The 25,311-nt window shown below is 40.9% G+C and overlaps 2 protein-coding genes across 2 annotated transcripts; both read right to left on the bottom strand.

Annotated features, from left to right (window-relative positions):
* On the bottom strand, positions 1 to 5,717 carry LOC307257602 (sterile alpha motif domain-containing protein 3-like; the record flags this gene model as incomplete). The annotated part of the gene is made up of 8 exons (XM_080036860.1): positions 1 to 297; positions 594 to 673; positions 788 to 959; positions 1,378 to 1,581; positions 1,675 to 1,854; positions 1,959 to 2,046; positions 4,524 to 4,722; positions 5,615 to 5,717. 8 exons carry the CDS (start codon positions 5,715 to 5,717, stop codon positions 1 to 3), a joined length of 1,323 nt encoding a protein of 440 aa, XP_079892986.1.
* A 3,475-nt stretch (positions 5,718 to 9,192) lies between these two features.
* Positions 9,193 to 25,036, bottom strand: LOC307258007 (atlastin-2-like; the record flags this gene model as incomplete). Its single annotated transcript, XM_080037387.1, has 14 exons — positions 9,193 to 11,655; positions 13,626 to 14,057; positions 14,336 to 14,407; positions 14,509 to 14,565; positions 14,813 to 14,940; positions 15,053 to 15,191; positions 15,444 to 15,536; positions 15,793 to 15,849; positions 15,950 to 16,000; positions 16,098 to 16,202; positions 16,420 to 16,551; positions 18,903 to 19,115; positions 20,079 to 20,239; positions 24,964 to 25,036. 14 exons carry the CDS (start codon positions 25,034 to 25,036, stop codon positions 11,536 to 11,538), a joined length of 1,833 nt encoding a protein of 610 aa, XP_079893513.1. The 3' UTR covers positions 9,193 to 11,535.
* Between the last annotated feature and the right edge of the window lie 275 nt (positions 25,037 to 25,311).

The raw sequence follows: 25,311 nt of genomic DNA, 5'->3' as shown, positions 1-25,311 counted from the left end.
TTAGCACAGAAGATTGATCACACGTAGTACAGTCACTGGCAGTGTCTTCTCGCCCTCTTCTACAATACTGACAATGCGCCTCTGAAGGAAGATCAGAGTATTTTTCAGGTGCAGTGGGTATGCAATGTTGAAAACAAAATGCATACTGAAGGCTGTGATGAAACCGTCTTCAATGCCCGTGCACTGGCACACGTCTACTCCGTCGACTTTCACCACGTTCAACGCTCTTCCGGCAATCGCCATTTTCCAGTCATTATCCAGCAGTCTTATGGTAGGATAGGGTGTAGCAGGGTTGCCCTACATGAAAGGAAAACATGCAAAAGGGAATGATTATAATTTGTTACCAATCAGTCAATTTGTGAACTCATTGGCACTTTTATTGCAATCAAATCAAATTTGTCAACAGTTCTATTAGAGTCCTATGTTATTTATTTATTTGTTGTAATTTCTTGGGGGGAAAAAAGTTGAAATTTTTGTTGCCCCTGACAAGAAATTTGCATCCTATTATATGAAAAAGTAAACAATTACTTTCTGTGCATATTTTTATGCAAGGTCTACTAGCAGTCATATTGTTGGATAATCCAGACGCTTACCTCTCCCATTGTAATGAAGTGTTCCACCTTTTCTTTGAAGATTAGTGGCAACAGGATCAGTCCGGCCCTGAAGTCGATTCCTGCAACACATAAAAATATACTACTTTCACAATCGCATGCATTTTCAACTGCACCTGGTGGTTATTACAGAGATCTAATTACATCAGGTTAATAAGCAAGGTGATCATCACTACCTGGTACATCTTCAGCAAGGGCATCTTGTCTTGTTTCGTTGTACTGTTTTGCTATGGGAGATTTTCCCTTGGCAAGTTGAAGAACATTTGTCAGTACATTGGCGAACCCCTCCCTGAAGCGATCACCAAAGCCTTTTTGTGATTGATGAATCCGGTCAACCTCGTTGAAAAGCTGTAGAACACACGTATAGCACTTTATACTTTTTTTTTTAATAAAATACGATTTTTTAAACTGAAGTAGTGTGTATTGGCATACTTCTGTTTTATAAAAGCAATACCTCACTTCTGTCCAATATATGTACTCATCACAGTTAAGGGTGTCTCTACGGCTTTACTGTCATAGCCTATAATGAGCACATATCACTAAAGAAACACTTAAACCAACTCTCCACACTATAAACAAACTTAATTGGGAGCTGTGAATAAAGTTATCATACTGCCTTGAAAATATATAATGAAAAACTATTTGAAAACTGTATTACCTTACCTATATAACCTAACAGTTTGATTTCACTTCAATTTCTAATATCCAAAATAATTACATATAGATTGACAAAACTCCACTGTAACAGTTCGGCATTTCCACTCACTTCAGCAGGCATCCTCAGGTGTGGATATTTAATTAGAACATCCTCTACAGTCATTCCTTCCATAATCTCACGTCTTCTCCACGGAAATGTTCGGACCATCCGGTCATGGACAGTAGACATGTCTGGTTGGGTCTTCAGGTATTCGTTTTGAAGCACATTCACATGAGCCTCAATTGTGCTGGAGTCCTCGCCAACACCAATTTCCTTTGGCAAAAAGGACAGATAGATGCTAAAAGTCAGTGCACTCATTGTACACTAATACAGTACTGGTTGACAAACAATATCCTATGGACTTACATCAGTAAGACTTGCTGACATCCGACCGCGGAGCATCTGTGCTGAACCAGCAGATGCCGTAGTGGATTCAGACTGCTTTTTGTTGCCAAACTTCTCCTTCACCTTCCTTACTTCACAGTCGTTTACAAGAGGTGCACGTTCAGCCTTGAATTTACGTTTGAGGGACATGTGCCAGGTGTGCTAGTAAAAATTAATATTGCAGCAAGTAAGGAATGAGTAACAATACTGTTTTACAAACAAACATTACATTTTTACTAAAAACTATTTAAAAAAATACAACTTACATAGCCGTTCCCCGTCACATCTCTTAGAAAAGGATATTTCACAACCAGCGCCTTGACAACCTGGGTGTATTCTGCATTGGTTGGATACCTAGCTCAAAGTTAGGAACAAACTCAATCCCTTAGTTTTGTCTTAAGATCAATTCACAATCAATGAAGGCAGCAAGTAGTCAAGTTGTATTAGCAGAAGTGGTTGTAAGTACTTACAGTGTATATTCTGCAACCATTTCATACAAGCCTCTGATTATGTTGTTGCGTAACTTTTGCACACACGGTCCCACTCCCCCAGCATCGAGCTTTGATTGAACATCTCGCGGGAATTTCGGAATGCCAATCCCCAGAGGAATTCGGTTGCGAGTTACTTCACTGCTGCAAGACAACAAGATGACATTAGTGCAGAAAGGCATAATATGTCCACAGTATGTGACAACCTATAAAATAAACTACATTTTAAAGAGGCAGCTAAAACATCATTCAATAGAAATTCCTCAACCAGCTATGTCTAAGTTAAGGCCTGTTCTTCCTGCTCACTCAGAAACTTAAGAGCTTGGTAATAAATCTAGAACCACACCCCATGCAAATGAGAAGACAACCAATATCATCAGAACAATAATAATTATATTTTCATTTTGTTAAAAGAACATTTTGTCCTGTACCTTATTTTTTATTTTTATATATTGTCTTTCCCCTAAGGTAGCTTAATATTTTGAAAAACATCTTTTTCCATATAAGATACAGATTTAATTCTTAATTCTTACGGTGAAAGTTTCATATGTTCTACATTCACTATACTTTTTTATTTATTTATAAATCTAGAATAAAAAAAAATTTCAGAATGTCCTAATTTTTTATTTTAAATCTTTTCTCACATGGTGTAATAATGTCATGTTGTAATGTTTCCCAGATACTGTATTGTTTCATTCCATGAGCTGTAATCATCAAAAGTAAAACAAAACAGTCTTCACTTATTTCACTTTACGTGGAATAATGAATCTAGAATATATGAAAGTTTCATGTTTTAATGGACTTTTACAAGATATTCCAATTTTCAGAGTTTCACCTTTACAATTGTAGCAGTGTCACATCTGTAATGCATATCTGCTGTTAAGCGAATATGCCTTTGTTTTATGGCTACAGCATCACATTATATAGAAAATATTGTTGAATTCACATTCCCCAGCCTACCTGTCAAAGAGCTAATGTTAAAGAACCCATATTATGCTCTTTTCTGACTATTTTATGTGTTCTGCGAAGTCTCTAGTAGGTTTTTATGTACCTATATGCTGAAAAAAACGCCCAGATCCTGCATATTGTCATATCTCCGATTGCCAGTTTGTGCCTATTCTGAGCACTGGCCTGATTCTCTGTATACAAGTGAGCTGCTGCTAACCCCGCCCATCCAGAGACGCTGGCCGCTCCCGTGGCCACTCCTCCAGCCCACAGCCTAATGTTGCTATGGCAACGTTTATTCACCAGAGCTTCGTGTGCAGCCCGCAGCCAGCCATGGTTTTTACCACTAAAAACATTGTCAATGTAAATCGTGTTTATCTGTTTCTAACATACATGTCCACATCTGGGGCACCTTGTGATATTTTTTTAATAAAGTCTACAGTGGCAAAAGCACAATGCTAATTTCTCGGGTAGGCCGTTCATGCTGAAGAACTAATGTAACTCACTAAGCACACCTTACCCTTCATCTGTACCTTCACTGATATACAAATAGCGCACTTTAACCATAATTACGTGCGTATTACTTTGTGTTTTGTAATTCGGTACCCGATGTGCACCGGGAGAAGCTAGACACGCCCGGGGAGCCCGGAGCAGGAAAACCCCAGGTCTCCGCCTGGTGCAAGGCCAAATAAGTGAAAAAAAGTCTCGGACAGAAAATAGTTTTCAGCGTGGAGGTCTGCGGCTTGCTCCCCGGGTGTGTGTGAAGCTCATTCTGCCTGGCAGCAGCATACTAGTCTCCCTGTAGCTTGCCCGGGCTTCTAATGTTATCCTAGTGATGAGCTAATACTTCGATAAATGTTACAGAAGCAAGCTAACTCTGGCTCGACTGCCCGGCCGTTTGATATATTCCACTGTGGACAGACTGTGGAGGCGGACTCAGCCTAGAGCAGAGGGTGTGGTTATGCTTGTGGATTCAGTAGATGACGTGTACCACGGATTTCCCGCGCAACAGTGTGATTTGAGGCTGTCTTCAGAAAGGGAGGGAGTGAGAAGAGGAGAGGTGGGGGTGTGTTTTGATACGCTATGAGCCCACGGGGAGCCCCTCGGGCCATATTTAGGTTTAAAAACATTAAAATAGTGCAATTCACATAATAAGTCCCCTTTAATACACAGCCTAGGCTCTGTAAATGGGTAAAACAAACGGGGTCCACCATAGCAAGCAACATGCCCGTTTACAGAGCATAGGCAATAAGACTGCATTTTTTTTTTCAGTGTACGCGAACACAAACACAGTACTGACAGGTAGCTGGGTCATGGAGATATTTACTGATTTTAACAAAAAGTGATAGTGACAAGCATCTCTCCCTTTAAAGCATCATAGTGATGCACTTATCTTACCTTGGATCTGTGAAAGGCTGTGGCTGGTGCTCCTCAGTGGAGTTAGAATTGACTGGCTCTTGCACGAGACCCTCCTTGTGCTGATGTGCAGTGACAAACTGTCTAAATTGTAGTTGCTTTTTGAAAGAACCATCAAATAGGTGCCCCACCATGGATTCAGTGAGTCCTAAGTTAACCGTTTCCCCATCCACATGATAATCTGAGATAAAACACAAACACATGCACAATTAAAACACCGTTATGGGACAATACTTTCAACATTTTTCAAGCATCCCTGCAAATAAATGTGTTGAGGAAAAGACAAACGTTGGAAATGGTAGAGTTGGGCTGCTGTTATTTTCACGTTCAATTAACAGACAAAAAAAATGTTTAGTCTTTGTAAGGTTGGGCTGTTCCGAATACAATTTTATATATTTATCACGGAATTCACAATATAAAATGGTAAAATAGAGATACTATATACCCAAGCACGATTTTCATAAAGCTGTCAAAGCTAGCAATGCCAGTTGGTCCACATGGATGTAACATTAACGGACCTGCCACAGCAAAAACAGGTTTCGCTACCCAAGTTGGCAGGGGCTCCATTAGACCGCGCCAATACTGGTGCCCCTGCCAACTTGGGTAGTGCAACCCATTTTTAAATTCAGAGTGAGACTAAAATGTGCTTGATGTAGCTAGCTAACATTTAAGGCAGCTATTGACGATTTAACAGATTTTACTAATTGCAATGTGGGCATTTTCAAATACAGAGTATGACTAAATGTGCTTGATGTAGCTAGCTAACATTTAAAAAGGCAAATATTGACGTTTTTCAACGGCTTTGACTCATTGCAATGTGGGCGGCAAATGAACATTCGACTTCCCTTCGTTTTATTGAGCTACCACCATCTTATTTGATAACTGACTCTTGTTGGCCCTTGTAGGCCAGGTTAGTTAGCTTAACAGAGCTAAAAGGGCTACCGTTAAGGCACAATGGACACTTTGCCGAACAACCGTTGCTATGTGGTTGGTGTTTGCGCACCCTTTGAGCTCCGCCACACTGAATGTCTAAAGTTAGCTTGCTAACAAAAATGTTACAACCATTTACTTACCCCTGAATTTTCTGCTCTCTTCTTCGTTTATGTTAATTCCTGCTTCCGAACATTTTTTTATAAGTTGCTCCGTTGATAGGGTCGATAAACTGTTGGTCGCCATGCTGTCATCATATCCATAGCCACTGACTTGACAGAAATGAACCAGACGATCCACAGTTGTACACGTTCGTTTCCGAGTAATTTCATTGGACGAGAGGCATTGAATGCGCGCGGAGGCGCGGAGTGACTCCAACTGACAAAATCCCTCCGCTTAATTCAGAGCTGGACGAGCTGCACCTGTGTGCCCTACTTTATGTCCGTAGTGGTGCCTCGGGTTGACTTGGCGGTGACTGTGTACGCTGTGTCCCGTCTGCGAGGGCAGCGCGCTGAGCACACGTACACACACACACACACACACACACACACGGCGGCGCTCCGGGCGCAGCAGGCGTAGCTTTGCTTTTCCACGTCATAGTAGAAATGCACTCAAACGATGAAAAATGAAGCATGGTGGTTTGGATGGCGCAGCGGACCTTAACCAGCCACATTGAGAGCCGAAATTTATTTTCTTATGTGATTTTTACGGGACAACATCGGGCGCCATTATGCCTACCAGAGTAAACACTGTTGGCTAATTGAAATGCAATGTAACCACAACCTGAAAAACATTTGTTTTGATTATTTTAACCTATAGATCAGGGGGCACTAAACAAAACGCTGAGGGCTACTTGTTCAGTATAATTTTCGAAATATATATTTGAACAGTTTACAGTGTACATATATTATGCATTAACATAAGACTTTATGTTATCATAGCCTAGGGCTAGTTAATTCCATTTAAAAATTAAATCAGGGCAAGGAGTGGATTTGGATTAATAATCATTTATTAATGATTTATTAATTGAAAAAGTTTCCTCATATTTTTTAAATGTTACATGTATTGAGAGAGGGGGAACAATTCTCTATTTAGATCACTGGTTGCTACATTGATTGCCTGTACCTTAAGCTTTTTAAAGTACAATTTTGTACCCATTGACGGCAGCAATGTTTTTGTACCTTAAAAATCAAACAAAGGTACACAGTTGTCACCTTCAGGACCATTTTAGTACCTTACAGGGTACTTTTCTGAAAAATGTACCTTTAGGTACGGAAATGATACCTCCATTTCTCTGTGTGTAGAAGGGGAGCGGGAGCCTTGTTTGAGACAGTTAGGCTATTTGTCGTCATAATGACTGATAACGGGGCTGAACCATCAAAGAAAAAAAAAGAAAATGCAATGAAGAAAAGGTAAAACGGAGAGTGATAGGCGGGCGGGAGGGCGTTGCCAAGCAACGTATACACAGTTTCACGGAGCGAACCTAGACTGCAGCGTTTACTCCTAAATGAATGAGCGGTAGCCTACTAAAACAAAGTTTACTTTGCCTCACCAGCATCATCAGATGACCATTATTCATCTGAAATAGTCATTATTTACAACAACATAAACACATTACCTCGTGATCCATAACTAACTGCCGTCTCTCGTTCATTCGCTTTGTGTGGGGACACATACTCGTTCAGCTCCGTGAGAGGTGACAATGGATCAACTCATTGCAATCAGGTGTAGTTGATGCTGTGTCACTAACCACTCTCACCGAGCCGAAAAGAGTCCGGTGCCCTCACACTTTCAACACACGGACACGCACTAGCCTATATTGCTTCCTGATTATTTGAATCTTGAAGCCCTGCACGAGCTAGAAAACAGCTTCACGACAGCTGGCGTCGTAAAAATACTACCGCTTTTGTTCAAAGGTGTCGCCAACGTGCCGACTTACTCGTAGTGACTTTAAGGTTGATTTTCCTCTTGAAATTTCCCTGAACATTGTCCTCTAAATGTCTAAAGGTCCCTAAAGGTCTGACTTGATTAACTGAGTCGCCTTTTTTATGGCTGCTTAAAACAACACTGACATCAACCTTAAATGTAGATGTGGTGAACTTGTTTTTAAGCCGTTTCTAATTTACACATCCAGCAGTTAGAGCCACATTAACGCCATAGGGCGTTACATTAGTCGTCCCCGACTCCCCGTGAGGAAATCTGAGTTACTACAACAACACCGTCGGCGCATCTACATGAGGTAAGCCTTCGGTGATGTACATCCAGGTTAGCCTGGCACCGCCCGCCTATATACTTCCGCTCAATTTTCATTCCCCTTCAGTAGTCTGTAAATGCAATGAAGTACGATGGTCTTGTAGGACCTCATATTACTTGCTGAAGTTTGGTCTGGCTTTGCGAGACAAGGTAGGACCAGGCTACGTACAGGTAGGTACACAACCCAAATAATGAAGTTGTGGGCAAAAAAAGAAAAACTGAGCTGGATCTCACCTTAACGGTCTGTCAGGATGCTCATCATTACCAGAAGGTCTGGGACAAATGAAACCATGTCATGTCATCTAAAACCTACTGGAATGTATTGAACCTGAATTTTGAAAAAAAAAAAAAAAAGATTTTTTTTTATTATATATATATATATATATATATATATATATATATATATATTTATTATTATTTCGGACAATTCCACACAATACACAATTATCTCTTTCACATCATACATCTTAATTTGTGTTGTCCGAAGGGTGACGGAAGAAGGCTTATCGAGTTATATATATATATATACTGTATATAATTTTTCAGGTTCAATACATTGTATATATATATTGCATTACAGATGATTTTTTTTATTTTTATTTTTGTATAAAAAAAATCACTTTGGGGTTACAACATGGACATATGGGTTACAAGGGGCAAGCAGAGTCTTCCGCCATGCCGTCAGGTATAGAATTTATGAATGACTGGAAAGATGCACTGCCACCCTGAGGCAATAGTGGAGCAGCAAAGTACTTGTTTTCGTCAGAATCTTTCAGTTGATGTTACAAGCGTGAACATTGGTATGAGCAGTCTCCATGGGTCACTTGACAAGAAAATTGTCCGAGACATTTGAAATTATGAATTTGAAAATTTCTCTAGAAATTAATCGGGTTTTTTCATTAAAACGTTTTTTATTTTATTTGTTGTCTTGGACAATGTTCTTGTCAAGTGACCCATGGGGACTGCCAATGCCAATTTTCATGCTTGTATCACACATTGAAAGATTGTAGCACTTAGCAGCTCCACTACAATTCAACAGACTATAAGTATTCTTGCATATATTCATGATAATACTAATAATGCAATCAACATGTGTGTTTTTTTAATCGTGTTAATTTGATGCATAATAAGAAATCTTGATAGCTACTTTAAGAGAACCACATTCAGCCTAGTATATTCACCCAGATATTCCTTGATATCTAATACCTTTAAACAGCTACTTAGGGCTGAATTAGATCCGGTAATGTTTTTTATTTGCGTTTATATCATGCTAAACAGATGATAGAATTGAACACAGTGGTTTTCTACACAACTGCTGAGAAATGTGCTACACTGTGCTTTGGATTTTTGGAAGTAAAGTGCTTTGTGTGAAAAAGTGGTTTAGTGAAGTCACAAAGGAATGCGTTTTACTGTTGGTAAATGGAAGATTGTAAAGAACAAACAAAATCAGGAACCAAAATAATTTAATTGACGATTTATTCTTATAGGTAAACATTTTATTCAAAAATAAATTACCAGAAATATCTTTAAAATGCAGACAGACAGTCTCCAACCCGCTCGTTACAATCAAAACAATTTCCTATCAGAAGTATTCACACCAAGTGTTTCTAATAACATCTGTCCTCATGAAAAGGAGAAACCTAGTGTAACCCCTACAGCAGCAAATTATCATTCTTTAAACCACAGAATGTTAAGTTGATCAAGAGAAGAAAAAGAAAACAGTCATTGTCAATTGACTTCACTATAAAATGTATATAAAGTTTATTTAAATATTGAATTCAACATACATGCCCGATTTGTAATATGTGAACACAGAAAGAGACTGTACAGTAAGAGACTGGCGCTTGAGTTGAGAAATAATGTGGATGGAATCAATGCATCAAGAGCTCAGACAGATGCGACGCAGCTGTTAGTGATAGTATCATATTTCTCGGAGAAGAGTCCAGTTATTCAGGTTTATCCAACTCTTGTGAAGAGACGTGAAAAGGCAGCTCAAGAGAATGAATTGATGTCGGTTAAGAAAATATGACAGTTCAACATTTTGGGAGAAATGCTTATTCCCTTTCACTCTCATCGGTCAGCTGAATATAGAGCTAGCCGACCCAGAAACCGCTAACCTGGCTCTGTACAGGTATTAAAAATATATATAATCTACTCATCAGTACTTCTAAAGCTCTTTAAGTAGCACGTGTAATTCGTAGAAAGAAAGAAAAATTTAGTTTTAACGAGCGTTGCAGGATAAAACCAGAAATTCAAATTTTTTCATTTCTGTTTGTAAGAATCTAACAAACTGGATCAAACTAGTTAATTAACGAGCTTTGGCTGTGGTCAAATAGGCAGATGTTTTAAGTTGTAGACAGTCTTAGCTCCGTCACCCTCTCCTCCAGTTTCCATGCTAAGCTAAGCGGCTAATCTTCTGACTGTAGCATCAGTGGGATCAATCTTCTCATCCAACTCGATGAAAGAAAGCAAATAAATGTACTTTCCAAAATGTCAAATCATTCCTTTAAAAAGGGTGACAGGAGTTTGAGCTAAAAGAGGTTTATGTATTTAGGCTAGTGCAGCTTTAATAAGAAACATGACAGTCCTCACCTGCTACCTGACTATAGAGGCCTGGGCTCTAAAAGCTCTTACTGTAGCTAGCTTAATGCTACGACAAAGTAGCTCTTAAAACCATGCAGACGGTCAAACAACTGGCAGCTCTGTTACAAGACACTCAAGGCCAGATAAAAATCAACAACATGCGAGTTCTACATTAAAAACAGATACATACATCAGCTGAGAGGCTCAAGGCTTTCTACAGTTCTCTTCAGGGCTACAAATCACAAAAGGTTAAAAGGGAGAGACACAAGAGACATACAGAGGAACTCGCCTAGAAGCAACCTAAGCCCAGAGTTTGATTAAGTTACCTGGTTATTATCACGCCTTTAATAATGTTATGAGAGAGAAAACTGAATGAATTGAGCAGGCAGGGAAAAATAAAAAAAGATTTTGCCTGATTTCCTGCACTCAACTGTTCAGCTAAAATATGTAGAAAGAGACAGGCTGGACATGTGACATTTAAAATCCAGTTTTTCCATGACACAGTTTTCGATTTACTTTCACTTCATTAAAATCCGTTTTTAAAAATACCTGATTTGACTGAAATAAGCCAGCAAAAACAATACAACAATCACCTCAATAGTTTTCCGAGTCAGTTAGTTTTTGTGCTTGTAGGAAACGAAAATAAACAGGCTGAAGAGAAAGTAAACTGAAGTGTCTCACCTTTCAGTCAAAGAAAAGGGCTTTTAGTTTGCATCAATTGCTGATAACAGCTTCCCACAGCATTGTCAGTTTTCCCTGATTAACAGCTCAATCCTGAAGCGAGTGCAGTCGCTACCAGCAAAGATGTCAGTGTGTGTGTGTGTGTGTGTGTGTGTGTGTGAGAGTATGAGTGTGCGTGTGTGTGTGTGTGTGTGTGTGTGTATCAGCCTACAGTGTGCATTTCAACACAAGATGCATCATTCCCAGCATGGCACACTGGAGAAGATGGCGGTCCTTCAGTTCACGTTTTGGCAAGAGGCTACACACCTCTGGCTTCTCTGCTCAGTCTTTTAATGAACATGTAGTTCCTGCTCTGAGGCACTGGGGGGCGATGGAGAGCAGGGCAGACAGTGAGCCTACAGGGCTGAAACAGCAAATAAGCGATGGGCTTTTAGGGGAGGGGGAGTGGGGGAAGCTTTGGTGTTGAACTAGTTCCACAGTTCTAGGATTGAACACATTGAGCGAGTGGGCAGGAGGAGGGTTAGGAACATCAGGAGGAGTAAGAGGGTCAGTGAGTCTTTAACTTGGTGTTCTTCGAGCCTTGATCTGTCAAGCTGGCTTTGATCGAGTTGACCACCGACTGTCTGACGTTGTCTTCCATATAATGTTCACTTAATGGCTTCAACACCTGCGGGAGAGGAGAGAGGAGAAAAAGAGGATTTTGTGTCAGAATGAGTCAAGTGACTGTCTAAAAAAAACAGTTTGTAAAAGGGGACAAAGAAACTGAAAGAAGGAAAGTTAGGGAAGTAAAGACACATTGAATTAAAAGACAGGATGTTGTCTCCAACATGACAAAAACAGAAACACATCAAAAATCATCTACAAAAGATTCACAGGAGAACTGAACAAAACCTCTTCAACTGGAAAAAATTAATAAAAAATAAATGTTGGTATCTATCAAAAAGACCATTAAAAACCGTTTGGGCGAGTTTCATATCCTGGAGATCCTGAGATGAGCCTGGCCTGCAGGTGGTCGGATACATTCAGAGGGACTAAAGTTGAAGAATCCAGCAACAATTGACTGAAAATGAACAATAAAGAAGCCAGCAAACTGAGATAAGAAGGAGGTTTAGCAGTCTGTAAATGGGCCAGTTGTCCAGCAGCTATTTGCTCTTCTTGTAGTTGTTGTTGAGAGACAGAGCTCCGAGTCCCAGCGTGGCTTTTGAAGGGAGGAGAGAGACGGGCCAAGCCAGGCGGCTCCTGACCGGCTCCAAAAGTATGGAAAACACCTGAGAGGACAGCAGGGAGGAACGGGACAGTTACACAAGGAACAAGACTGACAGAGAGAGACACACAGAAGTTTGAAGAGGCGGTTAAAGCTATAGCACGTAACTTCTGTCGCCCCCATGAGGAATTCATTAGGTAATTAAAACAACAAGGTCAGCACATCAACATTGAAGTTAACCTTCGGTGATTATGCATGGATTGTGTACCTTCTGTTGTACTGCCAGGTTTTTTTCTTAGCAGTAGAAAATAACTGCAAAAATGTTGGGTGCTGCTTGGTATTTTTCTGAGCTCCTTCTTCAGTGTCAGGGGGGCGACACCAGTTTGTAAACAATGCCAAACTGCGAATTACGGAGAGTGTTTTGTGGAGTTGATAGTCTTGATCAATTTTGTGTCAACTGGTTTGGCGATGGCTTGAATGTAACCGACATTCATTCACATGAAAAAAGTTACGCGCCATAGCAGTAAGGAGAAAGAATAAAGAAAAAAGAAATATAGATGAAAGACTGAGAAAACACAGTAATTGTTAAACCATAAGAATAAATATGCTGGGACCGTTGGCAGGAGGCGGAGGAGAAAGTAAAAAAGGAAATGCAGGAAATGAGGCAGGAAGTTGAGAACGGCAGGCAGGTGATCAGAGAAACAGGAAGAGGCGCCTCTCACCTTTCTGACCATCTTCTGTTTAGCAAGAGGAAGGAGGGAGAAGTCAGAGGAGACATGAGGTGCTGCTGGATCCAAAATGATCTCATAATATAGACACAACCACCCTTAGTTCATATATGTACTTGAGTCTTCAGGAGAACAACACTGATAGTGAATGAAGAGAGAGTGAGAGCAAACAAATGTGTCCAGTGTGGAGGGAGACCAGAAAGGTGTTTGTGAGAAGGATGGTGGGATGTGACGACAACACAGAAGACACACATAACGTATGAAGTGGATAGAAGGAAATAAAAAAACTGATGGATGTGTTCTTGTTTCACAGGCTTTCACCTAGAAATCAAAGGCAATGCGGGAAAATCAAACCAGTATAGGTAACTGCAGCTGACACCAATTGCATAATCAGTAGATAAAAACAACAGACACACATGCACTATATATCATTATATTCCTGGAGATCTTAATCTGACCCTAAAACCCCCAAGTTTTTATGACTGCGAAACCAATGATCGTTAAATTCATCTATCAACATTTTCGGTTTCCAGCTGTTAAAATAAGCTGAATCTGCCTCCCAGTTAAATATAACAGGAAAGGGAACATTTGAGTGTTTTGGACAACAGGTATTTATATAAAAATAAATAAAAAAAATAATCTTAAATTATCTTTTTTTCCTGCCACAAAATGCAGATTCATCTGGACACACACACAAACACACACCTGCTCCCAGAGGGTTTCGGCCAACAGATCGATGGTCGTTCCCACCTCCCGGAACTCTCCAGAATACTTTGCATAGGCCCAGGCGCAGAGCGACATCAGCGCTATGCCCATCACCAGGTTGGCGAGGGCGGCGAAGGTGCTGAGGCCGATGAAGCCCGTCACCCCAGACACTATGTAGGTGACGAACATGACGGCGAACAGCGTGGCGGGTGTCCGCGCCGCGTAGAAGATGTTCTTGCCCTCGTTGTGCTTGGAGAAGTTGCCGAAGGTCTCGTCCAGCTCTGACTCCAGCTGGTTCTGGTAGCGCTGGCAGAACTCGTTGCCGCCCATTTTCTTCACCGAGCGGAAGAAATGCACAGAGTGCTCGCGAAACTCCCCGTGGCAGCGCTCCAGGTCGGCCGGGGCGATGTATGGCTTGTCCCCACCGCAGACCTGATGAGGAAAAGAGGTGGCAGTAAAAGTTACACAGGCAAAAAAATAAATAAATAAAATAATAAATTTTTCAGCAGTGTGCCACTCCAGTTGGATAGTCTGTGCCCCGTTTTGCAGGATTTGTATTAGATTTTATTGGATTTAAACAGTTTGTGTGCTGCTCTCCTCCTGTAAATATTAGAATAAAGACAGAGACTGCACTTTTCTATTCCTTAAAGACACCTGGTGGTCATCCTTTGGGTTGTTTGATTGATTGTGAAAGTAAACCCAGTCCTTACCTGCTCCATGCTCTTGCTGTACATGTCTTTGGCTCCTGCCACAGCAGTCAAGTTGTTGGCTTCTGCTGTCGCCTGATAAACAGGAAACGACAATGAGATTCAGGAGATTACAGTTAAACTCCAGTGTGTGTGTAAGCTCAGTAAGATCTGTCAGTTTTGAGATGGTCACTAACCTGCAGCATGGACTTTGGATGAGGCAGCTCCTCACCTTGGTAGATCTTTATGTAAGCCTGCAGGAAAGTTAAATAAAAAGGAGATTATCACGAGTGTTTCTTTGAGTGTTAGCTCAGTAGGGAACAAACAAGTTTGAGGGGAGCTATGGCACAAGCATGCAAAGGTTCTTGGACTCTTCTTTTGTAAAATTAACATTCACCCTAAAGCTTGTTTTTTTTGTTATTTTCAAACAACTTAATCCATGTTAGAAGACTAGCCAGCGGTTATTGACCATGTGTGACTTTTAATAAAATGCGGCAGGACCTTGAAGTATTCCAGGAGATCTCTGCAGGTGACTTTGTTGCCTCCGATCTCCTTCACCACCAGTCGGTCTGGGGCCAGTAGGAGAGGCACCAGCTCGGACAGGGCCTTCTTAAAATCTGAATCGATGTCTGGAACACACACTTTGATTATCCTCTGGAGCATGACATTTATCTCCAGCATGCTTTAGCTTTCGCTCTTCATTCTGGTTAAGTAAATGTGTATTTTTTCCTGTTATCCCACCTTTCAGCCGGCCGTCAAAGTACGGGTTGGTGGCCACCTTGAGGCCAGGATGTGGCAGTAGGAAGCAGCCGATGTTTGAGAAGCAGGAGTGGATGTGCTTCCTCACATTCTGCAACTCTTCGTGTTGGTGCTGTTTGACCTATGTCAGCAAAAAACAATTGACCCAGACAGTGAAAGTGTGTGTGTTGGCTGCCTTTGACTGACATGTGAATGTTTGCACACACACACACAACGCCTTAAGCAAATATGCCATGGCTTTAATTATGTCTGGTGTGGATTGTCTGACAGCGAGTAAGTGAGTGACTGCAAACACAGGGAAGATAGCGTTTTCTTTGTAAAGCAACATGTTTTGTCAAAAAACAATCGACTTGGATTTAGAAATGATTCTCACCTGCAGTCTTTTATCCAGGAAGTTGTTGCCTCCCTTCAGTCCGTAGTCGTGTTCATAAGGATAACACCAATCCCGAATGAGGAACATCAGGGACTAAAACACACCACCAACATCACAGAGACACAATCAGTCACGTTACACCTGTGATAATAATGTGAAGATATATTTATCACTTCCCTGATCAATGATTGACAAAAGCGTTCCTTCGTTCAGTAACATCATCCATTATAATTGACGTTACATTTCATATAAAATAAATTATATTTTAATAATCCCTTTATATCATTATTTACAAATACATGACTTGCATCACATGCATGTACACAGGGTCAACAGAAGCAGCCAGTACCTGGAAAGGTTTCAGGTAGATCTCCTCCATTGCCAGACGGCCATATTCTGTGAAGAGCTGCATGTGAGAGAAAAAGTAAATGATGATCAGAAAACAGGAGTTACTGTAACAGACTTTGGTGTTACTCTTTCCTGAGAGGATGAAAGATGAGGCCAACCTGCAGGTGCTGTAGGTCGTCCTCCTGAATGTTCTGGGAGAGATTGTACACCTGAAAACAAAAAAGGAGAAGAAAAGACATGAGACATAAAGGCCAACATTTTAAAAGAGAGGAAAGCAACAGCGTATTTCCTATCTGTCAGTCTCACCTGTACAGAGCTGGTCATTGTGCTGAGGGCAAACACAGTAGCACAATCCTTTATGGTGGACTGGCTGTCAAACGCTCCCTGAGTGTCAACAAGGAGGACAGCAACCTGTTGGGATGAGATGCAATTCATTAAATATAGCTGCCAACTTTAGCCAAATATGGTGCTTGTTGTTTTGCTTGTTAGCTTAAATGTTTACATGGGTAAATATCTAATGGTAATACAGTATATACGACGTTTTCACAAAAGATTCATTTGCACCACATGGGACAACATTCAAAGCTCATGAGGATTTACGGTATATTTTTGTTTGTTAATAGTCTACCTTGCTGCCATCGGGCTTGTCCACCACAAACACTTCACTCCAGATCTGAATCCCTGTGGTCTCCCTCTCACAGCCTCCTCTCCAGCTGAACCCAGTCAGTGGCTCATCATCACCGCCCATCCACGACTCACCCTGCAGCAGACAAGAGGAAGGGAGAAGTGAAAAAAATTGTAAATTAGATGATTGGTTATTTGTAGTGAAATAATGTACTGTTAATTGTTACTGTATTTAATGGCCTTAACCAGAGGAAAACAATTATTTTTATTTTATCTGTGACAACAATATTTACAATCCCTGTGTCCAGGTTTGAGAAATGTAATGTGCATATTAACACCTAAAGGCCAGGACACACCAGTCCGACTACACGAAAATGGAGTTTGCCGATTCAGGCAGCTCCAGTCTTCCCGTCGCGGCCAAAAAAGTGCAAAGAACACACCAAGCCGACTGCTGACTTTCCGTACGCTCTGCGCTTGCGCGGGACGTAATGTCTCCATAACAGCAGGCGGCGCTAATCTGTATTGTGGCCCGAAAAAATACGGAAGCCGGAAATGATGGGACGGCTCTCTAGACAAACATAGATAGAAATACATATTTATATTTATGGACCATAAAGAGCACCATTTTTATCTGAGAGTGTCGAGCATGGTGTCGAGCAGTCAACAAGGGTTGATGCATGTGAGTACTCGCTGAACGAAACAAACAAACACATTAAAACAATGGCTAACTGTTGTTAGCTGTTTGTGCTACCCGCCTCACTTCCGGGCTTCACTGATTCGCTAGCCCTCCACAAATCAAATTGCTCCAACTGAAAGACTGCCCGCCCGACGACATCTACGACGACCGATTTCACGGCACACACCAAACAGATTCGTGTCCCCGCCCCCGCCAGACTCTACGACGGCGATTATCGGGCCGGTGTGTCCGGGCCTTAAAACTGTGTTGACTACTAGCTCATAGAAAATGATTTATTGTTTATCTTGGCAGGATCATCATCGTGAGCCACTCATCTCAAATACAAAAACAATCAGTCAGTCGTGAAACATTGTGACCTTGTATATATTTCTAGGCCGACAGTTGAGGAGATCCCTGACCACCGATCGGAAATGTACAAGCCACGCAGGCAAATAGCTGATTTGCAAAGCAAAGTTGACATGATCACTGATTCCTGGTTACAACAACCTGACATCCCTGTTGAATGCCCATCAATGATCTTGTGATAGAGTGAGATGGTGTGATTTGTTATTTGATACAAACAAACACCAGCTATCTAATAATATAATTATTACTATAAGTCCGATGCAGTATAAATCAGCATGAACAAATAGCATCAGACTGAACACGTGCAGATGTGGTACATTAATGCCCACATTCATGCTGCAAAACAGCTGTGAGAAACGGTCATAAACATCTTTGTCCTGTTGTCTGTGTTTAGATGTGTGCGTGTGTGTGTGTGTGTGTGTGTGTGTGTGTGTGTGTGTTAGAGAGTATGTGCAAGTGAGTGTAAGGCGATCCTGGCATCTTCTGTGTGACTAGCCCAGCTGCCACCAGAAGGTCTGAAGGACTAGTTGTTGATGCTTATGTCGGAGAAAGTCACAGCTGTTAGATTGACATACTCAAGAGAAGATAGAGTGTGTTAGTGTGAGTGTGTTAAAGCACCCTTGTGTCTTAATGACACACACACCTTCCTGCCGTCTTACTCACCTGGCTGACTAAGTATTTCAGTATGACGCCGAACTGGAAGCACTCGTCTATGCTCGTCACATTTTGGCACACATGTCCATACTGGTTGTAATCTCATCTGCTGTCCTAGCTTATTTAGCCCACCTGTTTACACCATCGCCACTGAGCGCCAATGTTTCACAATATTACACAGCCACAAAGGAGAGCTGAACTGTGTTATGATTACTGAGCACACGTAAACACACCTCAAGCAGGAGCCTTTCAAATTGAGTACAAATGGGAAACTAATCGGGTACGTATACGGTCTGTTGATCAGGACTGATATGTTATAATAATACTTTATGACTGATGATCTATTTTGGAGCAACTGCGTCTGAAAGCATTTCTAGTCATGATTGACAATATGTTAATGGCTGACCAACTTTAATTTGATGCAGTATGAAGTTGTACATGGCTCTATCTTTGAGCAAACCTTTTAAAATCCGTCGAAGCAGCTTATTCCTCTTTGGAATTGATCAAATCAACACTGTGGCAGTTAGTGTCACAACATGAAACGTGTTGGATTTTTGGGGTACTACATTTTATAATACTTTGGAACAATTATTTTCTATCAGATTTTTTAAACTGATTGAGACACCCAAATGTAATATTATATTTGGATTTTTACTATTTTAGACCAGGTTTTCCAGAGGACATTATGTATCAAGCACTGAATAATTTTCTCTTTTTATAGTAATCTCCACACGAGTATGTTCCTTTGATAGCCAGAAGAAACTAGGATCACCACACATTGTTGGTCTGACCTGGCTGTGCATGTAGCGCAGCATGAAGTCCAGCAGGAAGGACTTGCCCTTGCGGAAGGCCCCGGCCACAGACACCACCACCACGTTCAGGTCCTTGATGTGCTCCTGCAGCAGGATCTTCTCCAGCGCTGCAGCGTCCAGCTCAAAGCTGTGCTCGTCCCCGTTAGCCACTACGATCTGGATGGGCCGAGCCGATTCCTCCTCCACCGCAGCCTGAAGACATGAGTTAGCAAATCAATCAAGGGGCTTCCAAGATATTGTGAGATTTTTAAAAAGGGTGCGCCGAGGAACTTTCAGTTTCTGTTAATTCTAGCAGCCCCTTTGGACAAAAGTGTTTTTACTATGCCTGCTATAGTTCCAGGGTGAGCGTGCCCATGACAAAGGCATTAAGAAAAGCTATATTAAAATAGCATTCTTTGCACTGATGGTCTTGTTTGCTGTTACATGTCATTTATGAACATGAGAGGAAACCGTTTCATATATATTGAAAGATCCTCGTAGCACCATTAAGTGATTACTCTGCTGAGCCGGCAGCTTTCATGGAGACTAGGAAGTGAAAGACCAGCCAACGAAATGTCAGGGGGGAAAATAGGATGACGTTCACGACAAAAAAGCACAGACACAGCTAGGATCTAAGAACTGTATAATGCACCAAAAAAAAAAAAAAGTAGATTTGTATTTTATCCCCCTAAATATAATATAAAACTATTCGTAAATACACAAAACGTATTTTCTCTGCTTGTAATCTTTCAATCTTTCTTTTACCACCATGAAATAGCATGGGAACTTTCTACCGGCGCTTAAACAATTAATAACCTTTTTATCGATAATTATTCATTATTTTAAATAATTGAAGAAAAATAAATGTGTCTTTGTGTCTTTTAAGACCAAACAACTACTCAATTGATTGAGAAAATAACTATTGGATGAATAAATAATACAAATAACTTTCAGATGCAGCACTCATTTCCATTAATTGATGGTAAACAGAGAGCATTAATTGGACTCACTCGATTCTCGCCTATTCCTTCCCTAAAATGTAAAGTATGTACTCACGAAAAAAAAAATCTTGATAAGGTTGGGAGCAGTAAATGAGAAATAAGAAACAAAGAAGTTAGTCAGATATGGTATACAAGCTCCTCAATAGGCACGGCAGGAATTACAGCAATGCTTTACCTCTTCTTCCTCCATCTCTTCGTCTAGGGAAGGGGTGAGGCTTGTGCCCGAGTGTAGGGCTTCGGTCCTGGGAGGTAATTCCTCTTCCAGGTCTTCAGGTCTGGCTAAAGGAGGCCTCTGCCTGTGCCTGAAAATGGGGACATTTTCCACGCTGCTCAAGCCTTTATAAAAACAGGACAAAGTAAAGAGAGAGGTATACAATTACACTGGTTGGATAACAGGATGGTGCATGTTGACAATGGGTGTAAAGTGAGAAGAAGGAGAAGAGAACACTTTAAAAATGGGCATACGTTTGTATGAGAGAGACTGACTTTCGGTCTGACAAGTTAATAAGGAAGTACAATGTCCTCTATGGTCAAACAGGAATCTTTGCACTGTTTTTGTGCTAGGCTAAATACTGTTATCTCCTCTTGTGGCTACACATCTAGGTCAAGCTCCAAAATAGCCCTGTGCTGAAAAATCCACAAATGTAAAAAGGGGCCTGCAAAAAGGACACAAGAAAGGGAGGTTACAACAAGGACACTGTTTTCACACTTTTCTTCTCTGCCATTTGGATGTTGCTGTGAAAGTCTTCTTTTAAATCAAAAGCACATGTTTCCTCTGAAAGGGCACCATTCCTTCCTTCCTGCCATAGTGCCACAACTGCAGCAGAAGCAAGTGTGCTCAACCACAAACTGTAGTGCATGCAGAGGAGAAGCTCGTCTTTGTTGCCGCTACCAATCAATCATTATTGATCAATCTTTATGCCTATGAAATGTCAAAAACTGGTCAAACCATCTGACACAATTCCCAAAAGCCCAATGTGACTTCTTCAAATGTATTTTAATGTTTGACCAACAGATCAACACCCACATATACAGTATTTTTTATCATGAGACCCAGGAAATGAGACAACTTTTGCCTTTAGTTTATTCCACGTATTCAAATAAAAATTAATAATCGGTGATAAATTATTTGATGTGACTAAACTCTAAAGACTTTCAAATGTAAGTAATTTACAGATCTCTTTCAAGCTTTATTAAGAAATTAAGATTTTTTTTAACAATTAGTTCCGTGCTTTACAGGCATAAGACAATCATCTATTTCCACCTCCTTTACAGACTGGTTGACTTGTGCAGGATTAAGATGACACTCCCTAAAATTGCGATTACTTGGTCATATACCTGAGTTTCCAATGAACTGGTGTGACAAGTATCAAGCATTACTCATCCAAATATTTCAATGGAATAGTCATTCCTCTAAACTAAGCTGTAGCATCAAATTCTCTCTCACCACAAACAAATTAGGTTTAGGAAAACCAACATAAACAAATCACACCAATGATTTGAATTTCCTGAAATCACGGTGACATCTTCAAATATCTTATTTTATCAGACAAACAGCCCCAGACCCTATACATATAACATATAATATATAAGTTTCAGGTTGAATCCGACTTAAAAGTGAGTCAAATTATCGTTTCAGCTCGATGGTGATAAATATCCAAATTTGAAGCTAGATATGAAAGTCATGAGTTGGGTTGTTTTGTTGTTTTTAAAGAAGCGTTAAATCTGCTGGTTTAGACTTCCAAACCAAATGTCTCCAGGTCTGTGTGTTCACTTGAGAGAGCACCAACAGTGGTGACACAGAACAACACACCTCAGAGGGATGCTGATGCCACACCTGTGTGGTTGACGCAGGAGGAGAGCAGTAAATGCTGTACTAAACAAGTTCAGTAAAAACTTGTCCTCTGGTAGTGCAGAGCACACACATTGTGTATGTGACATTACAAAACAAAACCGCCAGATCATCAACAAATCAAACAACAAATTGGATTATTAACAACTGTAAACCAAAGGCCATGATTTAGGCAAAATTCACATTACAAGAGGCAAGTACCCTCAGTTGTTTGCTCTGCGTTTGTTTTCTAAACTATTTCAAGTGATGGAAATGCAGGCTTGTTTGTCTTCTCAACCAAGCATTGGCCGTGCCTGGCACCATTTCAAGAGGAGGACCACTGTAAATGGGGCATTCAAAGATCAACGTGGAGGTGCTGCATCAGCTAAGCCGTGCAAGTGTTTGAGAATCAGCCGCTGAGAGCATGGAGCAGTTACAGTAATCTGCTCCGCACACCAATTAGCCCTATGCACATTTCCTCAGTGTGTGGGGTAGCAGGTTCCCATCCAGTCCAGACTGGGGCACTCAGCAGGATGAAGTGACACAGCACACACACTGCAGCCATAGAGGGAAGCACACAAAGCAGACACTATGCTGGCCTTGGACTGCAAGGAGCAGCAGAATGTGTGAGAGACTAAATACAATAAGCATGAGATGCTAGGAAGCATAACAGCCGGTGAAAACCCATTAGCTGTTCTGATATGTCATGTGCATTTACTGTCTGCTTCACACTTTACGATAAATTGGCTAATGCAGCGTCCTATTCCCTAGCTCAAGGAGAACGAGGTCAGAACTAAAATAAGCTACATTACTTCTTATCTTATGGAGGAAATAAGCAGATGTTGACTGGCCTACATGTTTGTCCTGCCTGCACACCAAAACAATTACACACAGTTACCAATGGATGAGATGGATTTGTATCGCACACACAAAGCATGAAGCATCACACAATCACACAACAAGTAGTCTTGCATCTCTCCAGTTCTAATGGGGGTCTATCTTTAACTATGCATGCAAGAATAAACTGTGTCTACGCAAGCTAGCCTACATCTTAGCAGTGTGTCCCAAATCAGCTCTGCCTTCCCTGGGCTCCTGCACTATATCTGAGGCAGACTTTGATATGGCCATGGTCCACTTAGCTTAACCAGCTGTCTAAATATGGGAGGTTTCATCCTTTAAAGAGGCAGTGTGCCTGGCTTTTTCAATGTAGAAATGAAGAAACGGCTTAACAATCATTTGAGAATGAAGTTGAAACAAAATTGTGCAAGTGATTTGTAATATTTCTGAAGATGTCTTGTTGGTTATTATGACATATTCTTTTGGGCTTTGTGGGAAAACACTGGGGAGTTAAGGGTTCAGAAAGTTGGGAAAACTAGTGCAAATGTCTCCTCTCTACCGTTGCAACAGTGATCAGGGCCAGTTCTCAAACACAGTGTTTCAACGCCATATTCTAGCCTTGTGACATCAAGGCAATGCATTTTAAATAAATTAATTGTTTAAATGATTAGGCGCCATGTGTTCAGTTGATGGTGGAGAACGAGGAATAATCCATTGTAGTCTGCATTAAGATGCAGGTGCACTGCCTTAGTTCCCCTTCATACCAGCACCAAAAGAAATCCTGACACAGCCTCTCTGGACAAGAGTCAATGAGGACAAATGTTCAAGTGCAGCAAGCAGACCAATGGGGAGTCTGAGGACAAAGTGCAGATTAAGAGCCGCTGCGGCCAGTGAATGTTGTTACCACAGAGTCAGCTGGCCTGAGTGAAAGTAGATATAAAGGTTATTATGATAAGGGACGAGGAGAGCCTCCAACTGACGATAACTTTTATTTTTGTTGATTTTGTATTATTAAAATGAATTGCTTTGTGTTATGTATACAAATAATGAAAAAAAGAATTCAAACCAACAACCCAAAACCTAAATCACTTTGACATCATTTAGACCAAAGAAATATATTTAGAAAAATACTCAAATAGGAGAGGCTTTAAAACTGAGAACATTTCAAATTCATGCTCGATTATCGATTGTTTGCTTATCAAAGTTATTGCTAATGTGTCGATCAACAAACGGAATAACAAAGCTCTAAAACAACAGACCCTTGCTTATTTACCAATATTTACTGAATATTTGGTGGTTTCAGAATAAAAAATAAAATAAAAACTTAACACTGCAAGTCAAGAACCCTGAACAAAGAAACAATTATCACATTTACTTTGAAAGCTTAATGTGGATACAGTACTAATTTACAATACCCGCAATTGAAACTAACCTAGGCTATATCTTAGAACACCACACTGGGACACAAAGTGAGGAACCTGCATTTACCTCCAGGGAAAATATTTTACTTATTTTCATTGTGACTCGTGAGGTTAACCATAACACAGCAGCCTACACAAGAACAATGTGAACAATCAAACCGGTTTAATCATAGTCTACTGGCCAACAAAATATGCCTTCTTTTATGCAGGCCTAGGTGATTTACAAACACCCATGTAGTTGTATTCATATGACAAAATAATACATAATTAAGTGTATAAGTGCTGGCAAACTAAACGGACTAATAATAGAGCAGGCTATTTATAAATAACCTCATTAGTGGGATGAGAAGATTAAAGCATGTTAGATGTCGTTAGGTAGCAGGAAACGAGTGTAAAGCGGACGGTTTCAAAGTTCAGAAACGGTGCAGCTTAAAACCAAAACAGGGCGCTTGACTATTACAACTGCCATGAGGAGGTTTAGGAGACAAAACACCAAGGGGCAAGCTGTTGCTCTTCTGCGGGCCAGGTGGTGATAGTGACGGTCCTGGACAATTGAGCCGACAGGTGTCGCGTTTGAATGTTGTATCCTGATCAGAATCAGTTTCAAACGACAGCTGCTCAGAGAAAGTTAAAACAGTGTTTATGCGGCGAGAGACAACACTGACTGGAGAGGGAAATGCATCTCCTGTGGGCTAGTTTTATAAACAGTTTGGGCTGTTTTGACACCATGTTTGTGATCTAGACAAAAGAGAGGCATATTCTAGCAGGGGGAACACAATTTGGCGTTAGACGGCGGGTCCCCCAGCTGAAAACAGAAGCGTCTGGCTAACGGGAAAGCGAGTTTACCGCTCACAAAACACGAACACCGACAGATCAAAACCACTTTAAATATATTATTCAGACTCTCAATCTTCCTCCCCCTAGGCTCACCCTCATAAACCTGCTAGACACAATCAGTAAACGGGGTTTACCTTCGTCAACTGCTGGGCTTTTGCCGTTGGGCTCGAAGTGATTTCTTCTCGGCAACCCGCTCACCTCCGCCATCTTGGTCAACTGAATTCTAACGTGGCTGACGTCAAAGAAGCTTTTTTCCCTTCTTGTGCTGTCAGCTGAAGTTCGTGCCGCCTGGAGGCTGAACTGCTTCTGCAGCCCCAGCCCAGCCGGGTCAAGTACTCACCGCACAAGAATGCAAACACTTCTTCAATTACACTGAGGAAACACAACATTTCATGCCATGTGTCAAAAACATGCATTATTGTATAGGCTACTGTCCCACACATTGAAAACTATGTTTCTTTATGATAGGCTATTTAAAACAT

The sequence above is a fragment of the Ammodytes marinus genome, assembly GCF_949987685.1.
Source record: "Ammodytes marinus genome assembly, chromosome: 11".
Classification (NCBI taxonomy): domain Eukaryota; kingdom Metazoa; phylum Chordata; class Actinopteri; order Uranoscopiformes; family Ammodytidae; genus Ammodytes; species Ammodytes marinus.
This window is presented reverse-complemented; position numbering and strand designations above follow the sequence as displayed.